This window comes from Suricata suricatta, chromosome 11 (assembly GCF_006229205.1).
Source record: "Suricata suricatta isolate VVHF042 chromosome 11, meerkat_22Aug2017_6uvM2_HiC, whole genome shotgun sequence".
Lineage (NCBI taxonomy): Eukaryota > Metazoa > Chordata > Mammalia > Carnivora > Herpestidae > Suricata > Suricata suricatta.
The window spans coordinates 14,643,370-14,653,338 of record NC_043710.1 but is presented as its reverse complement, the minus strand read 5'-3'; the positions used below and the strand labels follow the sequence as shown (position 1 = coordinate 14,653,338).

At 35.9% G+C, this 9,969-nt stretch overlaps 1 protein-coding gene across 1 annotated transcript; it reads left to right on the top strand.

Moving 5' to 3' along the window:
- The first annotated feature begins 1,992 nt into the window (after positions 1-1,992).
- LOC115306827 (olfactory receptor 4A5-like) lies at positions 1,993-2,937 on the top strand. The gene has a single exon (XM_029957390.1). The coding sequence runs from the start codon at positions 1,996-1,998 to the stop codon at positions 2,935-2,937; it is 942 nt and encodes a 313-aa protein (XP_029813250.1). The 5' UTR covers positions 1,993-1,995.
- The last annotated feature ends 7,032 nt before the right edge of the window (positions 2,938-9,969 follow it).

Below are 9,969 nucleotides of genomic sequence, written 5' to 3'. Positions count from 1 at the left end.
GATGCGTAATTGACTGAGCTGCCCAGGCACTCCTGAATAATATTTTTAAAAGAATACTAACCTCACTTAATTATCACATTAATAATTTTTACCTGTAGTCATTCATTTCTTAAATATTTTTCCTTCATAATTTGATATTTCCTTTCTTTCATTTTCTACCTTTTTTCTCTAGTTTTCTGCTTGCTTCTACACAAGACTCATTCAATCATAGGTAAATAGTACTGCTCATATGTAATAAAGTAAGTAATTCCTGAGGCATACAAACTTATCCTATGTACAGCAAAGGGTTCATGAATTTGAGGTGGAATATTCTTTTTAACTGGGACTATGTCTGTAATATTTATCAAATTGACAAAGATTCAGATGATTTGTTCTGATACAATTTAACAGTGAAACAATTAAGAACATTAATAAGAGTATAATTTACTGAGCCTTTAAACAGATGCCTGGCATGTTCTGGGTGCTTTATTTGTAATAAATAAAAAAAACTAAAGAGGTAGAAACTATTATTATCCACATTCTAAAAATCATGAAACTGAGGCACAGAGAGGTTAAGTTGCCCAATGTTGCCCAGATGGTAAGTGGTGGGTTGGGATTCCAACACAGGTAGTGAAGCTCCAGAGTCCATATTATTCACACCACCCTACCCTCTACCCTCAAGGATGTTTTGGGTCTTAAATAAGTGTACACTGAATGAGAAATTTGTAGTCATGATTTGATGTTAGTAATGATCAAGTCCCATTTACCACTGGCTAGTATTTCTTAAATAATAGTAAATGCTTGAAAAAATTTTCTAATTATAAAAACGTGAAAAAAGAAAGAAATATCAGCAGACCAGAAGGGGTGGAGCTGCAGAAAAGGTCTCACAGAGCATTAGACTGGAAAGGATTCTGAGATGGACTGGCTTGATCTTTTCATTTTCTAATGAACAAACTGAGAGAGGCTTGTAAGATATTTAGAAGATGACTAAAACCCATGCCTTCTTACACTGAGGTTGAACTTTCCCCCAAGTGTGCTGCTTTTTGCAAGCTAGACACTGAAGTTGTATTTTTGAGTGCTCTCAGTACCTAAAGAAGCATTATAAAAAAAAAAACCATATCCCATTGCCCCCTACCCCTCTTTTCAGTGTCTGTTTCTCTTCCCTCACCACCTAGCTCATGACAAGAGTTTCAAAATAAATATCAGATGCTAATGTCATAATGTGTGAAAATTGCAAGTCTCTTCAGTTCAGTTCAAATGTATTTGCCAAAAATCTAAATAGTATATATGTGTTAAGATATTGTGGGGTAGGCAAACATAAATGGAGAGAACTGAAACTCCTTACAAAGCTGATAGAGAATCATACCAAGTCATTGGAATAGGGAACAATGTGCTAAATTGTTTTTTAGTTATTTGACAAAGTTCAGTCTAGTCTTTACATCAGAGTCTAGTCTGAATATCTAATAGTGGAATATCATAGTATTATTAAATTAATTATTCCAGAAGAGATGCTATTTTGGTGCTGTAAAGGTACTCACTGCAATTATTACCACCTCAAAGCAGTGACTCTATGCTGATTGATGTAGAGTTTATTGCCACCGTTGGAAAGTGCGTTTCTGGAGGGCAGTAATCCTTTCCTTGTTTGTGACTGCTGACTTCTGTGCCAAGAACAGATATAGTTTAAATAAGGCTATAATAAATGTCTGACTATATCTGATTTTTTAATTGTTTCTCTCTGAAGATGATTCCCTAAGACTTAGAGATAGAAATTATTTCTTGTAGCCCAACAAGATCATCTGAAAACAAGCAGAATCATCAAGGGAAGGTGTAAGGAAGGTTTTTGGAAGAACTCAATAGATAACACTAAATACTTTTATTGTGTGTAAACCTCTGAAGAAAAGAATAATGCAGATGCACTCTTAACAATGGCTGTATTTATAGTCCTGTTCATCATTTCATTACAGATTCCAATCTCCTGAGCTCTCATCCCTGAAACAGGCCATATAGAAAGAGTAAATGGGAAATAATAACAACGTGACGGAATTTGTCCTCCTTGGCCTCACTCGGGATCCTGAAGGACAAAAAGCATTATTTGTCATGATTTTACTGATCTACATTGTGACAATAATGAGCAACCTGCTCATTGTGGTGACTGTTTTTGGCAGCCCTTCTCTGGGCTCCCCCATGTACTTCTTCCTCGCCTGTCTGTCACTCATGGATGTTGTTTATTCCACTGTCATCTCTCCCAAATTGATTATAGACTTACTCTGTGACAAAAAGACAATTTCCTTCCCAGCGTGCATGGGCCAGCTCTTTCTAGAACACTTGTTTGGGGGTTCTGAGGTCTTCCTCCTGGTTGTGATGGCCTATGATCGCTATGTGGCCATCTGTAGGCCGCTGCATTACTTGACTATTATGAATCGACAGGTGTGCATTCTGCTGTTGTTGGTGGCCTGGGTTGGAGGTCTTGTGCACTCTATAGTTCAGCTTCTCTTTGTGTACAGCCTCCCGTTTTGTGGCCCCAATGTCATTGACCACTTCATCTGTGACATGTACCCATTATTGGAACTTGCCTGCACTGACACCTACTTAATAGGCCTCACTGTTGTTGCCAATGGTGGAGCCATCTGCATGGTCATCTTTGTCCTTCTGCTTATCTCGTATGGAGTCATTCTAAATTCTCTTAAAAGTCACAGTCCAGAAGGGAGGCGCAAAGCCCTGTCCACCTGCAGTTCCCACACGACAGTGGTTGTCCTCTTTTTTGTTCCCTGCATTTTCATGTATGTTAGACCTGTTTCCAACTTGTCCATTGATAAATCCATAACTCTGGTTTATACAGTTGTTACCCCCATGTTAAATCCTTTAATATACACCTTGAGAAATTCAGAGATGAAAAATGCTATGGAAAAATTTTGGAGTAAACATTTAACCAAAAGTAAAATAAGAATGTGTCCATGACACTCAACACACTTATAAATAATTTAAAGCAACAGAAACATATTAAGTTCTGACAATGGATTTAGTCAATTCAGTGGATTCTCTAGTGATATCTTTATTTACACAAAGTCACCAAGAAGTAGAATAAATTGTCTTTTGAGGCAAGAATCAACCTACGAGGGAAATTCTGGATGATGAATAAAAGACACAAGTATTTGTCCTATTACAAGTAAAAATACAATTACTTTCACCTTGCAGCCTTATTTTTCTTGGTTTATATTAAAATGGGACTTTAGAACTAATAGTTTTTAAATTTCAAAAAATATTTATTTATTTATTTTTAGAGATAGGAGAGAGTCAGCATGAGTTGGGAAGGGCAGACAGAGAGGGAGAAAGAGAATCCCCAGAAGGCTGTACACTACCAGCAATGAACCTGATGAGGAACTTGAACTCATGACCAGCGAGCCCATGACCTGAGCTGCCCTCAAGAGACAGATGCTCAACCAACTGAACCATCCAGGCACTCCATCCATGAGTTATTTTTTTTACAGTAGTTTATTGTCAAATTGGTTTCCATATAACACTCAGTGCCTCTCCCCACAAGTGTCCCCCTCCCTAACCATCACACGTTTACCCCCCCCTTCAGTCCTCGGTTTGTTTTCAGTATTTAATAGTCTCTCGTGATTTGTGTCCCTCTCTCTCCCCAACTCTCTTTCCCCCTTCCCCTCCCTATGGCCCTCTGTTAGGTTTCTCTGGTTAGACATATGAGTGCAAACATATAGTATGAGTTTTAAAATTTTAAGTGTGAAAACAAGCTACTTTCAAAAATTTATTTTCACCCAAATTATATAGAAATTACTTTGGCTAATACTTGGAACAAATTACTGGGGCCTAAAGATTGGTTTATTAATATTAATGCTTATTATTCTATCAGCACAGCAACTTTCTATAGCTGCTTTCTGCATCTTGTCTTTCAGATTATTTCCATTTCTCAGGTCAATGCCTATGCTTTTGCAGTTTAGGACATTTATATGGGAGATGTTTTTGTGTTTGGTTAGACACTTTCAGTAAGAAGTTTTGATAAAGGGGATGTTGGATGTTTTCCCAGTTTGGGATGAATCTGTATGGGATGGTTGATGAAAACAGATTCTAGTTCCTGATCTGAACCCAGGAAACCATAAACATCCCATTATAAACATATTTTTATGCTTTTCCTCATTAGCTGTTATGTGCATTTTTTGGCATTCTTCAACAGGCAGATAGAACTTATTTTGTCTTTATGATACTAAAGATATGGGTAAAGAAATGTGTTATTTTGTATAACAGTGTTTTCTCCAAAAGGTGTATTCAAGTCAAGTACTTTGTACTAATAGACCTAATAATGATTTACTTTGGAATAAATAAAATTTTGTTTTTAGTGTTATGTAAAAAATTCAACAACAGGTTTTTCTGTCTGTAGCCCATCCCTGAACATTGCAAACTATCTCTCTCACTCATCTCCCTTTTTCTGATGAGTGTGATTAAATGTTTATCAATTTTGTTGATTTTTTCAAAGAATGTGCTCCTGGTTTTATTGATGCTCTATTAAAAATATACATACACACATACATACATACACACATACATACACACAAGAAGGTATGGCCCATTCAAAGAAACAAAATAAAACAGCAGAAATTGTTCCTATAAAGCTCTGTGACTGAACAAGGACCTGAACACACTATGTTACAGATGTTCAGAGAAGTAAAGGAAGGTATGGTAAAGGTCAAGAAAAGGAAGCTAAGGAAAGGGTTAAAGCCATGAATAAAATGGAAATGTCAAAAAAGTGACAGAAAACTTCCATATCAATAGACCTCAGTAAAGGAATAGCGTGTTTTTGAGGTGTCTGTGTGGCTCAGTCAGCTAAGCATCTGACTCTTGGTTTTGTCCCAGGTTCTGACCACATAATTTTGTGAGTTCGAGCCCCATGTCTGCTTGGGATTTTCTCTCTCCCTTTCTCTCTCTGCCCCTCCCCCAGTCATGATGTCTCTATCTCTCTCAAAATAAATAAATAAACATAAAAAAAGAAATAGTATGCTTTTCAAAGCATGTGTCTAGAGTTTCAGGTTTAAGGACCTGACATTGTTATATAAAAGACATCTGAATATTCAGTGTCAAATATTTCTAGATTTAGTTTTTATGGGTTTTTTTTATATTACTTTGTAATGATCTCTTTCAAATTATACATCCTAGTCATCTGTTTCTTACTCTTTTTAAGAAAGATTCTCTTCTTTTGGGCAAAACTTCTGAGTTGGAATTTTGTATGTGGGTGTTACTTCCTCTGAATTAAATGGACATTTTTAACATTGATTACCAATAATCTTGTGTCATTCTTATTAACTGTGTCTTTTATATACAAAGACTTAAGCTCTTTACTTCACTCCAGTGTCTTCTTCAACTTGAGAATTTCAAATATATACTGACGAACTGAAAATAAGGAATTGTTGGGGTGACTGGGTGGCTCAGTTAGTTGTGTCCGACTCTTGATTTCAGCTCAGGTCATGATCCTAGGTTGTGAGATTGAGCCCTAACTTGGGTTCTGTGCGGTGCATGGAGCCTGCTTAGGATTTTCTTTCTCTCCCTCTGCTCCTTTCCTTTACTCTACAATAATGTTCATAGCAGCACTTTTTGCAGTAGCCAAATAATGGAAAGAGCCTAAATGTCCATCACCTGATAAATGGATCAAGAAGATGTGGTATAAATACACAACGGAGTACTAAATGGCAATGAGAAAGAATGAAATATGGCTATTTGTAGCAAAGTGGATGGACCTCGAGGGTGTCATGCTAAGCGAAATAAATCAGGTGGAGGAGTATAGATACCATATGTTTGCACTTATAGGTCTAACAGGAGAAACCTAACAGAGGATCATAGGGAGGGGAAGGGGGAAAGAGAGTTGGGGAGAGCGAGGGACACAAATCATGAGAGACTATTGAGTACTGAAAATGAACTGAGGACTGAAGGGGGAAGGGGGAGTGGAGGAAGGGGGTGATGCTCAGGGAGGGGGGCACTTGTGGGGAGAGGCACTGGGTGTTATATGGAAACCAATTTAACAATAAACTATTATAAATTTTTTAAAAAAGGAACAACTGGGTGGCTCAGTTGGTTGAGCGACTCTTGATGTTGGCTCAGGTCATGGTCTTATAGTTTGTGGGTTAAGGCCCCATTCTCTCTCTATGACCTTCCACCACTTGTGGTCACCCATGTACTCTCTCTCTTCCTCTCTAAATAAATAAACTTAAAAGAGATAATATTAAATTAAAAAATAAACAATTCTTATTCACGCAGTCTTATATTTTTGGTATTAATAAGTGATGTGCTCCTTGCTTTTTGATTGCTGGGGTTTTTTCCACTTAATTCTCCTGAAGTGATTGGCTAGAAGCTTCTGAAAACATGGATCATGTAGAAGGTCTCAGCTCTCAAGAGCATTATTCCTCAGTGAGTTTAATTTTGAACACGCAGCCTTGGGGACAAAATGTTATAGCAACTCTGTGAAGTCATTTGTTCTTCATTGTTGGTTAAGTGCCCAGTCATATTTTCCTTGCCTGGGAGAAGATTTCTCTTTGGGGATTAATGTTGCTCTCACGATGTAAAAAAAGTCATTACTGTACTGGGCACAGACTATATTTAAACAGTCATGTGAATGCTTTCAGAAATATCTCAGACAATCCAAAACATCCACTGCATTATGGACTAAAAATGCTATTAAATGTTTATTCAATTAATTTGGTCAGTTAAACATAATGAAATTTTATGTTTAATTTTTGGTACATAATCTCAATGACAGATTTCAAATTTGATGGTTCATCAGTCATATCAACTATGCATTCTTGAAGCCAACTCTGTATAATCCCATAATCCAAACTGTTAAATGTCTGTGTAAGTTGAAGAAGGTGGTCATGCTTTGTGTAGGCAGAGAAAGAGAAATCCTCATGTGACAAAGCATTTCCGGCTGTAGTGACTAAGTGAGCCCTAACATTTTTTTCTGTAGTTACATCAGGGTTGACGTTTTGGCAATTCTGACTTATTTTCATGAAACTAAGTGTTCATGTTTCAGGACCAAAGATAAAATTGCAGAAGCCTGGATTTGGAAAAAGTGGCCAAAGAGAAAACAGAAAACCCAGGTAACATATTCAGAAGGAATCTTCAGTACCATGAGAATAGGGCAAAATGGACTTACTTGTAATAAATTATGTATCTTTCTTAAAGAACAAGTTTATCATTTGATTGAAAAAACTTTTTGTTCGGTGCTCCAGGAATAAGGTAGTATATGCATTTTCTCTATTTTATAAAATATTATTGGAATAAATACAGTGGCAATATTTTTTTTCTGATAATTTATATTAGAATTAGTTAAATATATAGAGAAAAGGAAAACAAAGCAGCATAACATATATATGGTTTTCAAAATAACTTTTTAAGATTGCTTTTTAAAAAAATAGTTTATTGCCAAGTTGGTTTCTGTATAACACCCAGTGCTCTTCTCCATAAATGCCCCTCTCCATGACCATCACCCGTTTCTGCTTCCCCTTCTCTCTTCAGCCCTCAGTTTGTTATATAATTTAAAGGGTTTAACAATTATTTATTTTGAATTTTAATATATTGCATATAATAGTAAGGATTACTATAGTCTTTTATAAATTGTTACTATGTATATAGCATCCTTAAGTGTTCTGATCCTGTGTAGACATTTTATTTTGTTGGTATTTTTTCATGGTAAAATATACCTAATAAGTTATTGTATATTTGACACAAATGTCCATATCTAAAACTTTTATCATCATCCCAAGTTGCAACTCTACACCCATTAAGCAATAACCCCCTTAACCGCTGGTAAACATGATAGTACTTTCTGTCTTTGTGAATATAACTATTTATGATTATATTTACCCTATACAAGGGAGCCTATAACATGTTTTTTTTTGTATCTGGTTTACTGTGCTTAGCATGGTGTCTTCAATGAGTTTTATCCATGTTGCAGCATGTATCAGCATTTCTTTCCTTTAAAAGCCTGAATAATGTTCCGTTATCTACACATACTATACTTTGTTTATGCATTCATTAGTTGAAGGACGTTTAGATTGTTTCTACTTTATAGGCTATTGTGTATAATGCTGCCATGAATACTGGTGTACAAATGACAGTTTGAATCTTGCTTCCTATTCTTGTGTGTATATACCCCAAAGAACAGTTTGATATGTAAATTAATCTCCCTTTATTACAACGGGAAACTCAAAACTTACAGTGTGGAAACTTGAGGTCAGAGAAATTTAGTTACTTGTTAGATTCATTGGCATGTATGTATACCTTATTAGAAAGTGAATTTTAGTGTCTGTGGAAATAGAATTCAAGAATTTTGTGAGATATGAGATGTATACAATATTAAAGAAAATGCCAGTATCTATTCCTGCCCATGGGTTAATTACATGGATATGTTCTCATTTTTAGGGTCTTAAAAATTGTGAATAAAATGGACACATTGTATTATGCACCCAGTTGACCATTTATTTATAAAAAGAAGACCCCTTTGATTAAATTTAGGTTTAATGATACAGTGCAAAGAGGAGAATTAAATGTGGAGAAAAACAGAGGCAAGGGCATTTGTACACAGTAATACAAATGGTAAAGAAAGGACAGCTTCTGTAATTGTATATGATAAATTCTTGGTCAAACCATCCACCCCTCAGGGAATGCTCCCTTGGGTAATGATAGAAGACGGTGGGCTTTTGGGAAACTTATCTAAAACTAGTTATAAGAGATGTGGCCCGAATGTTACACAGGGAAACAAATAATGATAAGTAATATCTTAGATTTATTTAGTGCTTCTTAATTGTCAGGCAGGTTTTGGATAGCTTTATTTGCATTATCAAACTCAATCTTTAAAATCATCATATGTGTTAGATGCTGTTATGTTTCATTATGCAGATGATGCTGAATAATTTGCTCAAAGTCACACAGTTGCTAAGTGTAGATTCTGAAGCATAAATTCCAAACCAGAATTTAAAACCCAAGTTCTCATAAAGTACACTGTAGGCATCCAGGACCACCCCTGCAAAATTATGAAACAAAACAAACTCACAAAGATGATATATAGGAAAGGCAATCCCCCCTCTCTGACTGTTGTTATTCTGTGTTTGTCCCCAAAGTCTCTTCAGCCACATTCAGGTTCTAGAGTAGCATGTTCCTTCGTGATGAAGGAACTGACTTGGAAAATGTGTTGTTTCTTTAATGTGTATCTTTTTTAAAAATATGATGAGCTTATTAGGTGTTTATTAGGACCTCAAAATTTTGCTGCATAATTTTTATGGTCACTTGCAGTCATTAAAAAATGATTGCTTACCTGGGGAATAGATTTAGTAACAAGACAGGTAAATAGAAACGTAAGTTTCTAATCATTGGCTTGCCATCTTATGTTTCTTCTTTTTTAAAATTTTTTTTAATTTTTGAGAGAGAGAGAGAGAGAGAGAGAGAGAGAGAGAGAGAGAGAGAGAGAGAGAGAAAGTGTAAGTGGGGAGGGGTGCAGAGAGAGAGAAGGAAACACCGAATCCAAAGCAAGCTCCAGGCTCCATGCTGTCAGCACAGAGCCTGATGCAGCAAAAAACTATGACCTGAGGTGAAGTCGGACACCCAACCAACTAAGCCAGCCAGATACCCCTCCATCATGTTTCAAATGGATCTGGACTGAAACTAAAAATTTCAGTTCATAATTTCCACTATCTTGCTGATTTGAGAGTGTTTCCCAGTATTGTACAACTTGCATGCCATATATATGATTTGTTTTTCTGCCTTATGTTGTGGAATTTGGCATAGCAGAGATCTTCTTAATTCATCTTATTTTAATTCTCATGTGGGATAGTTATCATTGATTTAAGAATTTGGAGCATTTCTTAATGATTTATTTTTTTTCACTGAATGTGGTAAGAAATTTGAAGTATTTAACAAATGTTGGAAGCAGATATATTTATTTAAAAAATATTGTATTATTCTGATTCAAACCACTAGTCTTCAATAGTC